The sequence below is a fragment of the Scomber japonicus genome, chromosome 4 (assembly GCF_027409825.1).
Source record: "Scomber japonicus isolate fScoJap1 chromosome 4, fScoJap1.pri, whole genome shotgun sequence".
Lineage (NCBI taxonomy): Eukaryota > Metazoa > Chordata > Actinopteri > Scombriformes > Scombridae > Scomber > Scomber japonicus.
The window spans coordinates 30,551,827-30,571,674 of NC_070581.1; the positions used below are offsets into that span (position 1 = coordinate 30,551,827).

The 19,848-nt window shown below is 41.9% G+C and overlaps 1 protein-coding gene across 2 annotated transcripts; it reads right to left on the bottom strand.

Moving 5' to 3' along the window:
- Nucleotides 1-2,866: 2,866 nt before the first annotated feature.
- Nucleotides 2,867-19,015, bottom strand: hdac6 (histone deacetylase 6). 2 transcript variants are annotated; one of them, XM_053318216.1, is made up of 29 exons: nucleotides 18,931-19,015; nucleotides 16,302-16,384; nucleotides 15,499-15,630; nucleotides 14,934-15,019; nucleotides 13,932-14,016; nucleotides 13,005-13,045; nucleotides 12,294-12,390; nucleotides 11,964-12,061; nucleotides 11,671-11,775; nucleotides 11,362-11,430; nucleotides 11,134-11,260; nucleotides 10,968-11,033; nucleotides 10,405-10,464; nucleotides 10,200-10,289; nucleotides 9,948-10,054; nucleotides 9,710-9,777; nucleotides 9,445-9,592; nucleotides 8,994-9,122; nucleotides 8,689-8,857; nucleotides 8,314-8,519; nucleotides 8,029-8,221; nucleotides 7,757-7,906; nucleotides 7,050-7,227; nucleotides 6,830-6,957; nucleotides 6,434-6,715; nucleotides 6,038-6,184; nucleotides 5,813-5,959; nucleotides 4,766-4,894; nucleotides 2,867-3,636 (listed from the first exon to the last, which is right to left on the bottom strand). In XM_053318216.1, exons 2-29 carry the CDS (start codon nucleotides 16,371-16,373, stop codon nucleotides 3,568-3,570), a joined length of 3,378 nt encoding a protein of 1,125 aa, XP_053174191.1. In that variant the 5' UTR covers nucleotides 16,374-16,384; nucleotides 18,931-19,015; the 3' UTR covers nucleotides 2,867-3,567. The 2 variants fall into 2 exon arrangements, with proteins under 2 accessions (XP_053174191.1, XP_053174192.1); XM_053318217.1 differs by lacking the exons at nucleotides 16,302-16,384; nucleotides 18,931-19,015 and adding an exon at nucleotides 15,731-15,811.
- Between the last annotated feature and the right edge of the window lie 833 nt (nucleotides 19,016-19,848).

Here is a 19,848-nt window from a genome sequence, read left to right on the forward strand (position 1 = left end):
GACTGCAGAGGAGAGAGAGAGAGAGAGAGAGAGAGAGAGAGAGAGAGAGAGAGAGAGAGAGAGAGAGAGTTGTACATTTACTCATGTACAATTTTGAGGTACTTTACTTTCGTTTTTCCATATGATGCTATTTTTTTTTACATCTCAGAGGGAAATATTGTACTTTCTACTCCACTACATTTATTTGACAGCTTTAGTTACTTTCCAGATGAAGATTTGACACAATGGAAAATATAACAAGCTTTTAAAATACAACACATTGTTAAAGATGAAACCAAAAAGCAGTGTGTAGTCGGCTCACATTTCAGATGTCTATGAGTTGTTAACAGCTCCACCAAACCTAGTGATTTTTCCCTCTAAACTTCTCACATGCTTTCATTTCAATAATTATTCAAATGATCAGTCAAGTCAGAGGGACTAAACCGCTACTTTTACTGCAATACTTTAACTACATCAAGTTCATAGTACTTTTGATATTATTAATATATAATAATTCATAATACTAAGTACTTTTACTTGTTATATTATCCATTGTGTTTAATTTTCATCTGAACAGTAACTCAAGCTGTCAAATAAATGTAGTGGAGTAGAAAGTACAATATTTCCCTCTGAGATGTAGAAAGTAGCATCACATGGAAATACTCAAGTACCTCAAAATTGTACTTAAGTACAGTACTTGAGTAAACACACTTAGTTACTTTCCACCACTGCTGTTATTTATTTTATTTAATGTAAACCTGTTTGAATGAATGAAACTCAGTTAAGCAGTTTAAATGTGACGCAGACAGGAAACGTTTCGTCTTATTGTTTTTATCCTATTTGCAATTTAAAAAATCATCAATCAGAGCAAAACAGCCAATAAGTGTCGGGATACAAACAAGACAAATAAAAAACATAAACACAGAGCTACTGTCTGTGGTTGCATCGTCATCATCATCATCATCATCATCATCACTAAACGCCGCATTGAATCTGAACCAAACAAACGGGATTGATCCGATAAACACGATCAGCTGACTGAAACACACACACACATAGAGACGAAATGAGCAGAAACAAACCTGCAGCTGGAGACACACCTGTCTGCGTGTCTGTCTGTGTCAGGAGGAGAGGATGCAGGAGGAGGAGAGGATGGAGGGATGGAGGGATAAAGCGATGGAGGAGGGTCTTCTCCAGCTCTACATGCCCGGATGTTGATCTACAAATACTGAGATTAACGCTGCTGTTGACAGTAACACACACACAGACACAATAATAGCGACTAGACGTTTATAAATTAAGATAAACAGAAGCAGAGTTTGATTTATGGATTTCTAATATGTTGTTGTTGTTGGGGCATCTCAGTCGCAGATGAACCACAGCGCCTCCTGATGGCTGATAGAGGAACTGCAGCTCTTTGAGAGCAAACGCAGGTTCAAAATATGATAACCTCTGTTTAACCTTGCAGCCTCGATTCAAAGGCAGAAAAACAAATATACACTAAATTGAACCAACATATGATATATAACCATACTGGGTTAAAGGACAGCAGTCAGGTCCATATGAATAGTGAAAGAGGGGTTTTTCCTCTCTGTAATCATTCCTCCTGTTCATACTGACTATTAAAATCCTTCAAATGTGCTTTCAATGTAAAGTGATGGAGAACAAAATCCACAGTGAGTCCACACAGTCATTTAAAAGTAGATGATCAGCTTCTATTGAGCTTCATCTGTCTGAGTTAGTCATATCAAGTGATATCTGACACATTTACAGTCTTTTTAGCATCAGATTCCCTCTTAGTGTTTCCTGTTGAGCTGTGGTTGAAGTATAGTAACAAAAAGAGACTTTGGTACTAAAAACACTGTAACTCATTGACTCATTGGGATGACTGAAGCTAATATGAAGCTTCAGTCGTCCAAATGAGTCAATTTTGCACAGCAGCAGGACTGTAGATTTTGTCCTCCATCATTTACATTATAAGTGCTTTATGAAGGGATCTTCTAATGGTCAGTATGAACTGAATTCATTTATTAATTGTCTTTTTTTAAGCAACATATTCTGTTTAAAACAAATAAGCTGTGTGAATATTAATATTTCATTCTTTGGTATTGTAATTGATAGAGTCACTGTTTAATGAACTAGTGCTGCAACAATTAGTTGATTAATTGATCAACAGAATATTAATTTGACAATCAAATAATTGTCTTATTATTGTTATTTTTCTTTGTTTTTGTTTTTTTTGCAGAAATGCCCCAAATTACATACAAGGAAGGTTCATCTTTGACTCTGGGACATTATAACAGTAATTTTCTATTATTAATAATAATTACTATTATTATATATTATGAATTTATAGACCGTTAAACAATAAAATGACCAGCAAATTAATCAATTAAACATTATCTCACTTAATAAGAAGGATGACGAGTCCATACATACAAATAAAAGTTTAATAGTAATAAAATATGGACAGAAAACGAGAACAAATGTTTGTTCAGAAACAGAATATTGCACAGCTCACAGGCCTCCTCTCGTCGCCACGGTAACACTGCCTTCACGGAGTCTGTAAATCAAAACGCACCTCACAGAGAAACAACTGCTCGCTGCAGAAACGTCTCCGCGCGTCAACCTCCTGCAGGTGTGACAATCAAACGCACCTGCGGTGTTTTTCCATCACGTCACAGGAAACTTTTTGTTTACTTAATGGACTTCCTGTTGAATTCATGTCGAAAACTGAACATTTTTTAGATTTTTAACTTTTTCCAATTAGCAGTCCAAAACTCGCAGTTTAACACAAACTGTTTACGAGTTTAGTTTGATCTTTTTCTTTGGCACTTTTCAGGCTTTTTTCAGATTGGCCACGAAATCTGTCGTCCTTTTTTCTTAAAAAACAAGTGAAGAAATCTGCAGATGAGTTATGTACATCTCCGATCAATGTTTCCAGTATTATATATATATATCAAGCTTTTCTTCTTCACTCTGCTGTGCTTTAAATGACGTAGCAGCGAGCAGTTTGTGGGCGGGCTTTTCTCTGTGACCTCATGCTAAAACTTGCTCGGTGAAGCAGGACTCCTCTTCTTCATCTTCTTTTTTCTTCTTCGTCTTCTGTTGACGATATTTAAAGAGTCTTTTCCTGATAAACTTTGTTTCTGATCAGAATTTTTTTCCCGAAATAAAAACCGTCCAAAGGCCGCTGGTGATTGGTCACACTGTCAGGGAATCGAACCGATGTCCTGCTGATGACGATGATAATTAGCACCAAGCCGCAGTTTAAAAAAAAAAAAAAACATAAATACAATTTTTCGTTTTTTTTGTTCTGTTCTTGCATGTGAGTTTGTTTGGGTTTTTTGTTCTTTTTTTGGCAGTTGTGGGATGCCGTAGTTGTCGACTGATTCAACTACATTCAACCACAAAGCACCATTGCTGCTAGCTGCAGTATCCATGGCAACAGTACAACCGTCTCCAAACCAATCTCCTGCTGCTGAAGGAAGAGAGACAGAAAACAAGCAAGAAAAACAGACAGCTTTCAAGGTTTTTTACACCGTCCTCCTCTTCCTCCTCTTCCTCCTTTCCCTCCTTTTCCTCCTCTTAGCTCCACGGAGGGATCTCCTCTCCAAATTTGGCAAAATGAGCAGCGTTTTTAGCTTCGAACAGAACCTGAACAAAGAGGTGAGACAGGAGAGAAAACATATTTATTAAAGTAAAAAGATGAAAGTGTTTCAAATATCAGTTAAAATGAAGAGTGAACTAACTAATTATTAATTAAATAAACAGTCTGGGTTAACTGACTCTTACTGGAAGACAACGATGTGATAAATATGTTAAATACTGAGCAGAATGGGCTGCATACTGTTTATGTGCCTACTGCAGGGGTCTCCTAGAGAGCTACTGCATGTTTTAGGTATCTCTCTCCACTCTAACACACCTGATTCTAATAATTACCTCGTTATCAAGCAGCTGAAGCTCGTCAAAGGGCTTGATAACGAGGTAATTACTATAATTAGGTGTGTTAGAGTGGAGAGATATCTAACACATGCAGGGCAGTAGCTCTCCAGGAGCAGGGTTGGAGACCACTGGCCAACAATATAAAGGCCCATTTATGCTCAACGGACGTACAAAAATATATCCGTCCTTTTTCAAACGATGTTACCGTCACTGCTCTTATGCTTCCATGCGTCCTTTACGTTGGCATGGATGTTAACCAATAAATCCACCAGGGGGCAGCACCGAGTCAAAAACAAACTCCTCCGGCGACTGTGGAGGAGATATTGATAATGTTCCTCTTACATAAAAGACAAAAACGATATGTTTAACCCTCCTGTCGTCCTCCCGGGTCAAATGGACCCCGTCTGTTTTGACTGTTCCTTCCTTCCTTCCTTCCTTCCTTCCTTCTTTCCTTCCTCCATTCCTTATTTCCTCTGTCCTTCTTTCCTTCCTTCCTTTCTTCCTTCCTCCTTCCCTCCCTCCCTCCCTTCTTCCTCCTTTCCTTCCTTCTGCCCTCCCTCCTTTCCTTCCTTCTTCCTCCTTTCATTCCTCCTTTCCTTCCTTCTTCCTCCTTCCTCCCTTCCCTTATCCTTTCCTTCCTCCCTTCCTCCCTTGACTTGAGGACAACAGGAGGGTTAAAGTTTCTAACCAACTCACACAACCTTTCCTCAAAAAACGTCTCACTAGAGCTACGTATATCGAGTAGTTTCCGGTGGTACTGCTCCGTCCGTATCTGTATTTAACGTTGAGCATAAATGGGCCTTAACACAGTGCCACTTTGAAAATAATGAACGGTCGTTACCTGGTTGTGCACATACGACTCACACAGGTAACACCACGCAGACAGATCACAGAAGCTGAGGACCATCGGGTGTTCAGACACGGTACCGTGAATCACCATGTGCTCGTTGACGTACCGCCCACAGAACACCTGAGAACAGGAGAGGAGACGCGTTACAAGTGTCTGCAGGCATAAATTATAATTTAACACCATCAAACCGGGCCACAGTGTATAATATTATGATATCACATTTTATCAGGAGTTCACAGCAGTTTATAACCCTTTATGATATAATTAATTGAATTAATACGACCTGGACCTGAGAAGCAGCAGAATATGGATAGATTTATTAAAGGGGCATGTCTTAAACCAGCAGTCAGGTGTCCATATGAGCAGTAAAAGATGTTTTCTCTCTGTAATCATTCCTCCTGTGCATACTGACTATTAAAAGATCTCCTTCAAATGTGCTTTCAATGTAAAGTGATGGAGGACTAAATCCATTTAAAAGTCTCTGATCAGCTTCTATTGAGCTTCATCAGTGTGAGTTAGTCATATCAAGTGATATCTGACACATTTACAGTCTTTTTAGCATCAGATTCCCTCTTAGTGTTTCCTGTTGAGCTGTGGTGGAAGTATAGTAACAAAAAGAGACTTTGGTACTAAAAACACTGTAACGTTGAAACATAGAAGATGAAGATTTGACTCATTTGGACGCTGAAACTTCATATTAGCTTCAGATCAAAAATACATTTTTTACACAGAAAAAGGACTGTGGATTTAGTCCTCCATCACTTAGATTGTAAATGCATTATGAAGAGATCTTCTAATGGTCAGTATGAACAGGAGGAATGATTACAGCAAGACAAACCTATTTAATGTTCTTTTGGGCTCCTTACTGTTGATTTAAGACACATGAAAAACTGTTAGAGGGAAAATATATTTAACACCTTTGGACAGGAAATTTAAGACTTTAAAACCCTTTAAAGACTTTTTTTGGGGAAACTGAATTTAATGTTTAAAGACTTTTCAAGGCCTGTAGATTCTCTGTCAATAGGTGAGATGGGTCACCTGGTAGCATGTAAGACAGATCCAGTTCTCGGCCACGGAGCCGCAGTCATGACACGACTGGAAGACGTCTATACCGGAGGGAGGGAGCGACTTCACTGCATCCAGGTGAGGACACCAGGACAGCGGGTCCACCACGAACATGGGGGCCTGAAGAGAGACGGACAGACGTTAGACAGAGACAATTATTCTCAGTGATCAAACTGAATATCGATTAAGTTTTCTCACTCCGTCCATCTGAACTTGACACGTCAGCTCAAAAGCGCTCTGAGGCTTCGTCCAACCACAAGCCCCCTCTGGCTCTGGCTCCGCCTCTGCTCCAGCTGCAGCCTCGTCTCCAACGGCAACAGATTCTGACGGCGCCACGGCAACAGGCTGGAGGATAAGAAGACAGAATATAACATGTAAACTACAAAAGACACTAAAAATGAAGTTATCAGTTTCAAGGTCCTCGTAAAGCACCTGCTGGCTCAATTTCTGACTATCATGGTTCATGGGGACGCATGAATTTGGGTTTTTATGGATTTTAAAGGCTCATCTGGAGTAAAATCATATCATGTAGCTGCACTACAACCAGCATGCAAAGGATTGTGGGAGTAACAACACATCAGACTGATCGCTCACCTGAGGCTGCGTGCTCTCTGCTGATTGGCTCTTCTCGGGTGTCACCTCACTCGGCTCCGTCTTCACCTCACTCGGCTCCGTCTTCACCTCACTCGGCTCCGTCTTCACTTCACTCGGCTCCGTCTTCACTTCATTCTCACAGGCGACCTTCTCTACGCTGCGGCGGGCCTTTGGTCTGGCCCCGCCCACCGGGGTCGACGCAGTGGAAGCGGGATTGGAAGAAGTTTGAGTGATGTCCAAACTGGCCAATCCCTGAGTTAGCTGCTCCAGACTGGAGTCCGCCTGAAACAACGAGGAGGAGACACAATTAAAGGGAGCCTTACTGTGTTTATATCATCTGATTTTAAGTTTTCCGGTTAAAGAAGGTAAAGTAGTAGTTGGTGTTATTGTTGGTACCTCTTGTCCTGAACGAGGCAGCGGTGGTTTGTCCGTGCTGCTCTGATCCGACCTCCTGCCTTTTCCTTTAGATGGACGTTTCCCACGATGCTTTGGGGAGGGCAGCGAAGCCCGGACGGATTCTGGGACTGAGAGAAAGGTCAGGAAGTTATTAAAAAAATAAAATAAAATCTAATAAAATAAAAGACAGTCAAATAAAATAATAAAATCCTGTACTGACTGTTTAACCTCAGCGACCTCCAGTAGGGGGCATGATGTCGGATGACTTCGTTGATCGTTGCTACGGCGCTGTGGTGAGGAGGGGGGAGGGGTGTCACCAGGGAGGGAGGTGGGTCGCCGAGCAACATGCTGGTGCACATCGCCATGGAGTCAGAGATGGACGACAAGTTGTAACCTCCCTGCAGACAGAGAGAGAGAGAGAGAGACAGACAGAGAGAGAGACATACAGAGAGAGAGACAGACAGACAGACAGACAGACAGACAGACAGACAGACAGACAGAGAGAGAGAGAGAGAGAGAGAGAGAGACAGAGAGAGAGAGAGAGAGAGAGAGAGAGAGAGACATAGAGAGAGAGAGAGAGAGAGAGACAGACAGACAGACAGACAGAGAGAGAGAGAGAGACAGAGAGAGAGAGAGAGAGAGAGAGACATAGAGAGAGAGAGAGAGAGAGAGACAGACAGACAGACAGACAGACAGACAGACAGACAGACAGACAGACAGACAGACAGACAGACAGACAGACAGACAGACAGACAGACAGACAGACAGACAGACAGACAGACAGACAGACAGACAGACAGAGAGAGAGAGAGAGAGAGAGAGAGAGAGAAATGGTTTACTGATTGTTAATTGATTGACTTAATTTAACCAATCATTGCAGCTTTACTTTCCTACATACACATTCCTTCACTTCACATCATTACTCACCTCCAGTATAAGCAGAACTCGCCCCCCCGCCAGTGACATCAGCATGTTCGTGAGGTGAGCGTATCCCTCCGGAGTCACATTATATCCACCCAGCGGATCCCCACGTGCGGCGTCGAATCCAGCAGACACCAGAACCAGCCCGGGGTTAAACTACGGAGAGACGACCAGCCAATCACATGACTCAGTCACTTAGAGCCAATGAATGTGTGTGTGTGTGTGTGTGTGTGTGTGTGTGTGTGTGTGTGTGTGTGTGTGTGTGTGTGTGTTGTTACCTCGGTAGCGATTGGCATGACAACGTGGTGGAAGGCAGCGAGGTAGTCAGGGTCGCCCATCCGACCGCCACTCCACGCCACGTTGACGTTGAACCCCGTCCCCTTGGCCACGCCCACCTTGTCCGGGGCGGCATCCTCTGACGACGGGAAAAACACCCCGTTGTCATAGCGATGGAGGGAGATGTAGAGGATGCTGGAGACGGAGAGAAAGCAGCGATCCATCAGCACTTCACATCACATCATTATAAAATGTTTATATTGTTTTGGTTCAATCTTCCTCCTCACCTGTCGTCATCTTCGAACATGTGCTGCGTCCCGTTGCCGTGGTGAACGTCCCAGTCCAGGATGAGGACTCGCAGCGGTGGATTGTGGGAGATTTTCTGGGCGTAGCGGGCAGCGAGTGCCGCCGTGTTGAAGAAGCAGAAACCGCAAGGGGAGTCTCTCTCTGCGTGATGACCGGGAGGACGAACGATTGCCACGCCGTTACTCACCTGGAGACACACACACACACACACACGCACACACATCATTAGTTGGAGCCCTGCTCTCTTCACAGGCTTCAACTTTTTATCCATACAGTTGTTCATCTTTTGTACTGATGATTGTACATTGTGTGTGTGTGTGTGTGTGTGTGTGTGTGTGTGTGTGTGTGTGTGTTACCTGTCCGGTCATTATCGTCTCCACGGCGTTGAAGCAGCTCCCAGCAGCCAGCAGAGCGGACTGGAAGCTCTGGTTGTTGATGTAGATGGAGTTGAACTCGTTTCCCAGTTTGTTCAAATCTCTGGGCTTCATCTCCGCTGTGGATTTCATTTGCTTGATGTGTGGCATACTACAAGCACACGCACGCACACACACACACACACACACACACACACACACACACACACAATCCAAGTTTAATCAATATGTTGTTCTTTTAAATGCCTTTAGATATGTATATTGTGTGTGTGTGTGTGTGTGTGTACCTGTGACACATGGCGAGTTCCTCCTCAGTTGCCAAACGCGCTGGTATCCGTTGGCAACGGTCGACCAATCCCAGCTGCTGATGTTTGGAGAAGATCTTGAAGATTCTCTGCGGCTGTTCGGGATGATGTCTGCACACAGACGTTTGTGTCATCTCGTTATTTTTATCAATCAAATCAAACTTTATTTATATTTTGCACCTTTCATACAGTTTAATGCAGTTCAAAGACTGAGGATGAGATAAAGAGAAGGACTATAAAGAGAACAATTCAGACCAATGAATGGGAGAGAAAATAAGAGATAAAAAGACTTATAATAAAAATCCAAAACAAAATAAAATGAAATAAATGAGAGAAAATAAAGAGAGAATAAGATTTAAGTTTATTAAAAGAGTAAAAGCCTATAGGTAAAATAGATAAAAATTCAACATGAGGAGCAGAGACGACAACACACCTGTCCCACATGTTCTGATGCTCCATCATCCTCTCATCGTACACCAGGCCCGTTGTCGTGGCAACAGATTCGGCAGGGCTGGTCGTCTGCGTGCTCTCCTTGTTGGCTGTTGATCTGCTGACGCGGCCCTGTGTCAACGGGACGCCTTCTGCACAGAGAAGAGGAAGAGAAGAGGAAGGAAGTGACGTCATATGGAGAAGAAGTTTGTGTGTGTGTTTGTGTGTGTGTGTGTGTGTGTGTGTGTGTGTGTGTGTGTGTGTCGTACCCAGGACTTGCAGACAGGCCCAATATGGATAAAGAGCTGAGACGGTCTTAGAGATGGACTGCAGAGCGCTGAGCGAGAGACACAGAGAGGTGATTATAAATTAAACAGCACATACATGAGAGAGATTCATCTGATCTTCCTCTAAAGGGTCTCTGTGTTGTTGTTTTGATTTAAAAGAAAAGGAAAGAAAACGTAAAGTAAAAGCATCCTTAATTCAACAGTTGGTGCAGTGAGGTACCTCTCACATGGAGCGGTGGGCGGAGTCAGAGGAGGACAGGCTCCTCCAAGCAGAGCTCTGACGCAGGCTGCAGCGCCCTCTGCTGTCGACTGCAGGTTATAACCTCCCTGTACACACACACACACACACACACACACACATACACATAAATGAATGGAGGTGAGGTGTGTGTGTGTGTGTGTGTGTGTGTGTGTGTGTGTGTGTGTGTTGATATTGACTGATGAAATCTGATGATGTGTAACTGAGTTTTACCTCCAGAGCGAGAACGAGTCGACCTTCAGCCAAACTCATCAACATGTGAGTCAGAACCTGGAAACACTGAGGACTCACACACATCTCACCCTGGACGGACACACACACACACACACACACACACACACACACACACACACAAAATTAATTTAAATCCATTAAAGAAACGATCCCGTCACTGATCTCAGGTCTGTGATGTTTTTACCTTTTCATCTCCGACTGCAGCATCAAAGCCGGCAGAGACCAGAACCAGCTGCGGCTGAAACTGAACACACACACACACACACACACACACACACACACACACACACACACACAAAGAGAGACACACACACAGACAGAGACACACACACAGACAGAGGCGCACACACACACACACAGACAGAGACACACACACAGACAGAGGCGCACACACACACACACAGACAGAGACACACACACAGACAGAGGCGCACACACACACACACAGACAGAGACACACACAGACAGAGATACACACACAGACAGAGACACACACACACACACACACACACAGACAGACAGAGGCGCACACACACACACACAGACAGAGACACACACACAGACAGAGGCGCACACACACACACACAGTCAGAGACACACACACACAGAGACAGAGACACACACACACACAATTCATATATTACTACACTTTATTTACTATAACATTACAGAAACAGGCAGCCAGTTATTTAGACTGTGTGTGTGTGTGTGTGTGTGTGTGTGTGTGTGTGTGTGTGTGTGATTTACCTCGTGGGCGACAGGCAGCAGTAATTGTTGGAAAGCTGAGATGTAATCAGCGTCGGTCATCCCCGTCTGAATAAAACAAAGAGAGATCATCATGAATCAGGTATTTTGCCACCTGGGATGTCTTCATTTAGATCTTCAATTCTTAATTTTGATATTTACGACTCACTTGGTTCCAGGGAAGGTTGATGTTTCGTCCTTCGCCTCGTCCGCTGCCGACAAAGTGACAGTCGGACTCTGGGAGGTGAGGCCAGAAAGCTCCCTGCTCGAACCTGTGGACACTGAAGTAGAGGACACTGCAACACACACACACACACACACACACAGGTGTTTCACTTCACTGAGCTGAGTTGTGTTTGAGCTCAAGAGTTTGTAACTGTGATGGAGGAGGACTCACTTTGGGTCTTCCTGGAACTGATACTGGATGCCTTGACCGTGATGAATGTCCCAGTCCACTATCAACACCCTGACACACACACATACACACACACACACAGACACACACAGAGACACACAGAGACACACAGAGACACACAGAGACACACACACACACACACACAAAACAGAGGAATTACATCATTAGTAGCCGCTAGCTGCCCCAACTTTCTCTTTTTTTGTAGGAAAATCAAGATTATTTAATAGCGGGTATTTTTTATAATATATTACATGATATACACTACAGCTACACACACACACACACACGTACCTGCTGACTTTGTGTTTGGTCTGAGCGTAACGAGCTGCGATCGCCACGTTGTTGAAAACACAGAAACCGTTTGACTCGTTACACTGAGCGTGATGCCCTGGAGGCCTGGGGGGGAGAGAGAGAGAGAGAGAGAGAGAGAGAGAGAGAGAGAGAGAGAGAGAGAGAGAGACAGAGAGGGGGGGGTTAAGATAAGGACGATAAGAACTACAGTTCATTGAAAATGGTAAACTGGAAGATAACTGAGTTTTACGAGCAGGTGAGGAGCACCTGAACGCAGCACGGCTTCCTGTTACCTGACAACCGCGAATCCGTTTCTGAGTTGAGAGGTCATGACCTGATCGACCAGCTGCAGGACCGAACCCACCGCTAACAAACACACCTTGAAGGACTCCTGTAACACACACACACACACAGACACACACACACACACAGACACACACACACACACACACACACACACACACACACACAGACAGACACACACACACACACACACACGGTTACAACTAGTTTATATTTGAGAGTCTAACTATAAAAAACAGATTCAGGTTTATCTCGATGCTCTGCTAGATGTTAGTAGTGTGTGTGTGTTTGTGTGTGTGTGTGTGTGTGTGTGTTCTTACAGGATGGAGGTAAATGGAGTCGTATTTGTCAGACAGAGTGTGAAGTTCACTCTCCGACATCGTCTGAGTCGACTTCATCAGGTCAATGTAATGTTTCCTGCAGGAGCAAAAACAGCCGATTACTGATCAGAGGACGAGTAGTAGTACTTTTTGTAGTAGTATTAGTACTAGTAGTAATTAACTCGTCACGTTTCAGGACATTTAAAAGGTCTGAAGAGGCGTTCAAGAGCACTCGGTAATCCAAATAACTGCAGTACACGCAGTTTCTGTATTTAACACTATAACTGTTAAAAGTATGCTCTTATTCTGAAAACATCATATGCAAACAAGAGCTGCAATGATTAGTCCAAATTAATCAGCCTTTATTTTGAAAATCAAGTCATTGTTTCTATCGTAATAATCATTACAACAAGAGCTGCAATAATTAGTCCAAATTAATCAGCCTTTATTTTGAAAATCAAGTCATTGTTTCTATCGTAAAAATCATAATAACAAGAGCTGCAATGATTGAGCTCCACTTTTTTTTTCTAACATTGTAAAATCATTTAGAGCTTCAACAATTAGTCTATTAATCAATTAGTTGGGAACTAAATACCATATACTAATACTACTATAATACCATATATAATATAAATAATATATATAAATGAATCTGCAACTATTTCAACCATCTATCAGACTTTTAATATTATTGATGTAATCGTGACTCACATGTGAGCGAGCAGCAGCTCTCCTTCTGTCGCTTCTCTGGGCTGAAACACAAACGTGATGATTATTAAACACCTGAGACGTGCTTCAGGGATGTTTTTGTTTATTAATTTAATAAACAAAAAGCTCAGGCATGTATGTAAAGAGGAATGAGGAGTGATAACTAAACAGGAAGTCAGATGAGTCGACAAATTAATAGAAAATAAGATACGATAACATTTAGAGTCCCAGATAGACGAAAGTTTCTTAATTAAGTTTGTTAGAGTCAGAATTTATTTAACTTCCTTCCTTCCTCTCTCTTTCTTTCCTCCCTTCCTTCTTTCCTTCTTCCTCCCTCCCTCCTTCTTTCCTTCCCTCCTTCCTTTCTCTTTCTTTCCTACCTTCCTTCCTCTTTTTCTGTCTCCCTCCCTCCCTCCCTCCTTCCTCTTACCTTCCTTCCTCTCTCTTTCTTTCCTCCCTTCCTTCTTTCCTTCTTCCTCCCTCCCTCCTTCTTTCCTTCCCTCCTTCCTTTCTCTTTCTTTCCTCCCCCTACCTTCCTCCCTTCCTTCTTTCCTCTGTCCTTCTTTCCTTCCTTCCTCTTTTTCTGTCTCCCTCTCTCCCTCCTTCTCTCCTACCTTCCTTCCTTCCTCCCTCCCTTCCTTTCTTCTTTCCTTTCCTCCCCTCCTTGCTTCCTCTCCTTCCCTTCTTCCTTCCTTTCGCTTTCTTTCCTCCCCCCTACCTTCCTCCTTCTCTCCTGCCTTCCTTCTTTCCACCGTCCTTCCTTCCTTCTTTCCTTTCTTCCTTCCTTCTTCCTCCCTTCCTTCCTTTCTCTTTCTTTCCTCTCCCCCACTTTCCTCCCTTCCTTCCTTGACTTGAGGACAACAGGAGGGTTAAAGTAAGAAGCTGAGTCTGTTTGATGTTTAACGGCTGTAATAAAAGATGCAGACAGACCTCGACTCTGACGCAGTGAGACAGCAGCTCTTGTCTCTCCAGCTCCTTCATGATGAACGTCACTCTGTCGGGACTCTCGGGATGACTGAGACACAAACACATCAAATACACACGTTAATCATTCCTTGTCCTTCTTCTCCTGTAGAAATGATGAAAAACCAAAAAGGAAGGAAGGAAGGAAGGAAAGAAGGAAGGAAGGAAAAGAGTAAGGCAGGAGGGAGGAAGGAAAGGAGGGAGGAAGGGAGGAAGGAAGGAAGGAAGAGAGTAAGGTGGGAGGGAGGAAGGAAAGGAGGAAAGAAGGAAGGAAGGAAAGAAAGAAAGAAAGAAAGAAAGAAAGAAAGAAAGAAAGAAAGAAAGAAAGAAGGAAGGAAAAGAATAAGGCGGGAGGGAGGAAGGAAGGAAGGAAGGAAGGAAGGAAGGGAGTAAGGAGGGAGGGAGGAAGGAAAGGAGGGTGGGAGGGAGGAAGGAAGGAAGGAAGGAAAAGAGTAAGGAGGGAGGGAGGAAGGAAAGGAGGGTGGGAGGGAGGAAGGAAGGAAGGAAGGAAGGAAAAGAGTAAGGAGGGAGGGAAATAAAGAGAAAATAAAGAGTCATGATTTCTACAATTCTGGATCAATTCATGAATGTTTGGAGTAAAGTTAGAATTAAAAAGGTGGAGCTTAAATAAAAATAAAATAGCCACTGAGGCAGCTGAGGATTTAATCTTACACAAGGAACATAAGTCCTTTGTCCAGGCTTTATTTTTATAAGTTTTATAATTTATTTCTCCATTTTTGTTTCAAGCAAACGAACAAAGAATAATTGTGTCTGCTAGTCCTATACCTAACCAGTACCTTCAAAATAAAAGCATTAAGTACTTTAAATAAAATGACCTAATTCAGCTGTATTTTTCAAAACAAAACAGCATCAAAAAAACAAATCAAATAACATTTAATCATTAAATCTCACAAAAACAAGAAAATGGCTACTAACACATATTTATTAATGAGTGATAGTGAACGTTACTTTGGCTCCCACAGGTTCTTATGGTGAGTGAAGGTCTCAGTGTAAACCAGACCGGTCCCAGTGGCTGCTGCTCTGCTGGAGAGATCCTACACACACACATACACACACACACACACACACACACACAGACACACACACAGACACACACACACAGACACACACACAGACACAGACACAGAGAGAGAGAGAGACACAGAGACACAGAGACACACACACACACACACACACACACACACACAGATATATACACACACACACACACAGACACACAGAGAGAGAGACAGACAGACAGACACACACACACAGAGAGAGAGAGAGACATACACACACACACACACACACACACACACACACACACACACACACACACACACACACACACACATAATGATAATAAATCCTTATCAATGCAACATAATTGAGATCATCAGAGTGGAAACCATTAGAAACCAGTACGATCTTGTTTTTATTTCATTTTTGCTTTATTACTATTATTTAATCTTATTCTTCCTGCTTCAGTCACTACTGATCAGTTTTACTCGTTACGTGTCGATCGGTTTCTTACCAGCTGCTGCAGTTTGACCTCCAGCTCGTCTTCTCGCTCCTCTCTGCTTCGCTCCATCCTTCCTTTCCTCTTCGCCTTCTGCAGGCTGCTCTCTCCTTTCTTTTCTTCGTCTCCTTTATTGCTGCTCGTGTCCTGAAAATAAAAAATAAAAACACACATAAGCATCAGATCTCAGCTTCTGATCAAGTTTTTTTCTACTGACACTCACAATAAAAAAAGAAGACTTGTTCACCGAGGACGGAGAAGTGTCCAAACAGCTTCAGACCGACAGAAAGAGTCAAACCTTCATCTATCAACACGAAACACTTTGTGAAACTGTGAAGCGAGGCGAGTGGACCTGAGGTAAAAGTGCAGCTCAGGTAGATGATTGACAGCTGCTGTTTACGCCTCGGTCACTAAATAACAATAAAAAGTTATTACATCACTACTAAATCACGCCTTCCCTTTAATACTAATTAACTCGTCATGTTTCAGGACATTTAAAGGGTCTGAAGAGGCGTTCAAGAGCACTCAGTAATTCCAATAACTGCAGTACACACAGTTTCTGTATTTAATACTTTAACTGTTAAAAGTATGCTCTTATTCTGAAAACATCATGTCTGCAATGATTAGTCCAAATTAATCAGCCTTTATTTTGAAAATCAAGTCATTGTTTCTATCTTTTTTTTTTAAAGGTTGCCCGCCCCTCTCAAGAGTCAGCTGTCAATCAAACATCACTAGCTCCAACCCAGCGCTACATGTCTGCAAAGGAGTGTGTGTGTGTGTGTGTGTGTGTGTGTGTGTGTGTGTGTGTGTGTGTGTACCTGAGGGGACAGACGAGGAGATCTCCTGACTGACTTCACTCCAGATCCCGGAGGATCTGATCCAGACGGCATCACTGATCCACCTGAAAGAAACAAAAAACACAACTTTTACTCTTTACTCTTATTGTTAGTTTGCTTTTTATAACTCTCCTCCACACACACAGACACAGACACACACACACACACATACACATACACATACACATACACATACACACACACACACACACACACACACACACACACACACACACACACACACACACACACACACACACACACACACACACACACACACACACAGCATACAGTGTGTTAGAGTTAATCACTCAGTGAGAGAAAGGCTCCTGTTGTCCTCAGGTCAACGAAGGGAGGAAGGAAAGGAAGCAAGGAAAGAAAGAAGGAAGGAAGGAAGGAAGGAAGGAAGGAAGGGAGGAACAAAGGAAAGGAGTAAGGAGGGAGGGAGGAAGGAAAGGAGGGAGTGAGGAAGGATGGAAAGCAGCAAGGAAGGATGGAAGGAAGTGAGGAAAGAAGTATAGAAGGAGGGGAAGAACAAAGGAAAAACTAAAGAAAGAGGGAGGAAGGAAGGAAGGAAGGAAGGAAGGAAAGAAGGAAGGAAGGAACAGTCAAAAGAGACGGGGTCAATTTGACCCGGGAGGACGACAGGAGGGTTAAGCTTAACATGGCCCGTTCCTTCCTTCAGTAACGGAGAACAGCTGCATGTGAGGAAGACTATAGAAGCTGCTACTTCTTGTTTGATCATCGTCATTTGACTCATGCGTGTAGCCTCATGACCCGAGCTCATATTAAACTTCAGGATCATCACAGACCATCATACTCACTCCTATAAATCACTGAACAGGCTCCAACGTGTCTCTCCGATCTTTTACAAGCATTCGGACCACGACAGAGTCAAGTCTAGTTGTATATCGAGAGGGGATATCCGGCCCCCAAAACTCTGGAACGAGTTGCCTCTGCATGTTCAGCTGCCCCCCAAACTGCCTGTTTTAAAATCCCATATGTTTATGCTCTAACACTTTACCTACACAGGCTTTTAAACATTTTATTTTTCGTAGCTTTTCTATGTAATGTCAATTTTAAATATTAATTTTGGTCTTAGATTTATATATCTCTATTTCTGATGTTGTTTTGAAGAGTACTGAGCAATAGTTTTCATTTTTACTCAATAATTTCGAGCACTTTCACAGACTGATTGAGTGCTGATGTGTATTTTTGATTCATGTTTTGAATTTGAATTACACATAACTGTACAACGCAGTCAAGCGCACATTTGAGATGTTTTGCAATGCTTACATTACATCTGTAACTGCCTTCAAAGACCCCCCAAGGGGATCAGGGGGTCGTGAGGGAATTTGAAGGGAAGTGAAATTATGATAACTGCTAATTGACAAACACTTGGCCGTCTGGGTTTTCGCCCTCGCTTGCAGTGGTTGGTTTGAGGTTTGGGGACAGACAAAGAGGGGATTATATATTATTGTAAGCATTTTTTGGTAAAGTATTAACTATAGGATGGTTTCTGCAAACTCATTTTGGGAAAGGCTTTAGGAAAACAGGAACGGTGGTTGTGTGAGATAGCGTGCACAAGCCTTACAATGTCATATAAACAGGAAATGTTTGTGTTCTGGCTGATGATGACGCCTGATATGTGTATAAATATGAGATGTACGATGGATTTCTTGCATTAAAACACTTCAGTTCTACTTCAAGTCGATGCATAACTCTGATTTTTTTTTTTTTAATCCTCTGAGACAGAAAACAATAAAATAAAATGTAAAAATTAGAGAGAGAAACAATCATGACAGTTTCAGGCAAGTCTGCAAATAAATATTCAGTTAGTAAAAGGAAGTAAACGTTTTGTGTATATGTGAATATGAAAGAGACGAGAGACAGACAGCAAGTGCACAGAAAATGTATTTACCAAAGTTAAAACCAAACCTGAACACTTAACTATAAATACTGACAGTCTGAAGCAAGACAAATAATCTAAAAATCAGTTTCTTTCTTTCTTTCTTTCTTTCTGTGACCCATCGGAGCTCTCAACTCTTTAAAAACACACTTATAATATGCTCTCAGTCTTTTTATTACTGCTTTCATTTACCTTAAATTATTATTACTGAAGTGCAATAACAATGACAGTAAAGGCTCTCTATTCTTAAGTTGCTGGCTGTCAGATAATCTACACCTTTGACAGCCTTCACACAAATCTACATCTGCAAAGTGAAACCTAAATCGCTTAGTTTCAGTATCACTTAAAGATTTCTTTCGATATTAAATCTTAATTTAAACAATTCACCAACACAACAGATATCATGAATTATTCTTAACGTATTTACAGCATCTTAAAAGAATCCTCTCTTCACCCGAGTGTTAAAATATCCAATAAATCAAGTTATAAGTCTAATAAACCTGATTTAGCCTCTTAATGAATGTAATGATGCAGCTATAACAACAACAATATAAACAACAGCAGAGCTAGCCTGTTAGCCTCCCTGTTAGCTCTCAGCTGTGACTAAATAACAGCTCGGGTATGTTTATGAAAGTCTGCTAACAGTCTGTCATCTCAGAGCGGAAACATTCAGACCTATAAAGAGGTAAAAATCAGACTCACAGCTGCTTTTCTCTCCTCAGATGTTCAGTTTCTGTCCGAGCTGCTGAGCGCGAAGTGATCACCACAGCTGTCCACCACACATGACGTCAGCGCGCAGGGAGGGGCCGGCGCGGCGTGGTGACGTAGGACTGTACGTCAATTAAGTAATTAATTCATTTTAAAAAGGAGCTTAGATTTCACATCCACAAAGCCAACATGTTATAACACAATTTATTTTTAATTGAAATAAAATATTATTTTGAGTCTTTATGCTTTATAAAAATATGAAAAGTTTATTATAAAGTTCATTATTATTATAAATATAATCATAACGTTTTAATTGAAGCTGTCTGTTAATGATAGATAGATAGATAGATAGATAGATAGATAGATAGATAGATAGATAGATAGATATTACTCTTGTACATGTTACTATTTTTTGGGTTATATTAACAACTTTATGTCATGAGATTAAAAAAGAAAAAGGAATTTGGTGTTAGAGAGTACTGTAGCCCTTAAAATTGTTACTATAAATGATGACTAGAGAGTCCGGAAATAATGAAACAACATCAACTTTTTAATGAAACATCAGTTTGAATACAACATGAAGAGACACAGAGCAGAAAACAATAACATGAACAAAAAGATACAAAATAGAAAAAAAAAAACTTGACACTTGATAAAAAAATGTGCTACAGATATTTTTAAAAAGTAACAATAAGAACAAACATCAGGATAAAAACTAAGTGCAATTAAAACAGAACATTAAAATTTTTAGCTGCTTTTTTATTAGTGTTCTTGTTATTTTGTCCATCTCTGCGGGATGAGCACCTGTGATGTCACAAACCTTCCCTCAGCCTACAGAAACACAAGCGCTGTAGTGTCGTGTGGTGTGGTGTTGTTGCAGTGGGTTGTGGGTAATGTAGTGTAGAGGTCACC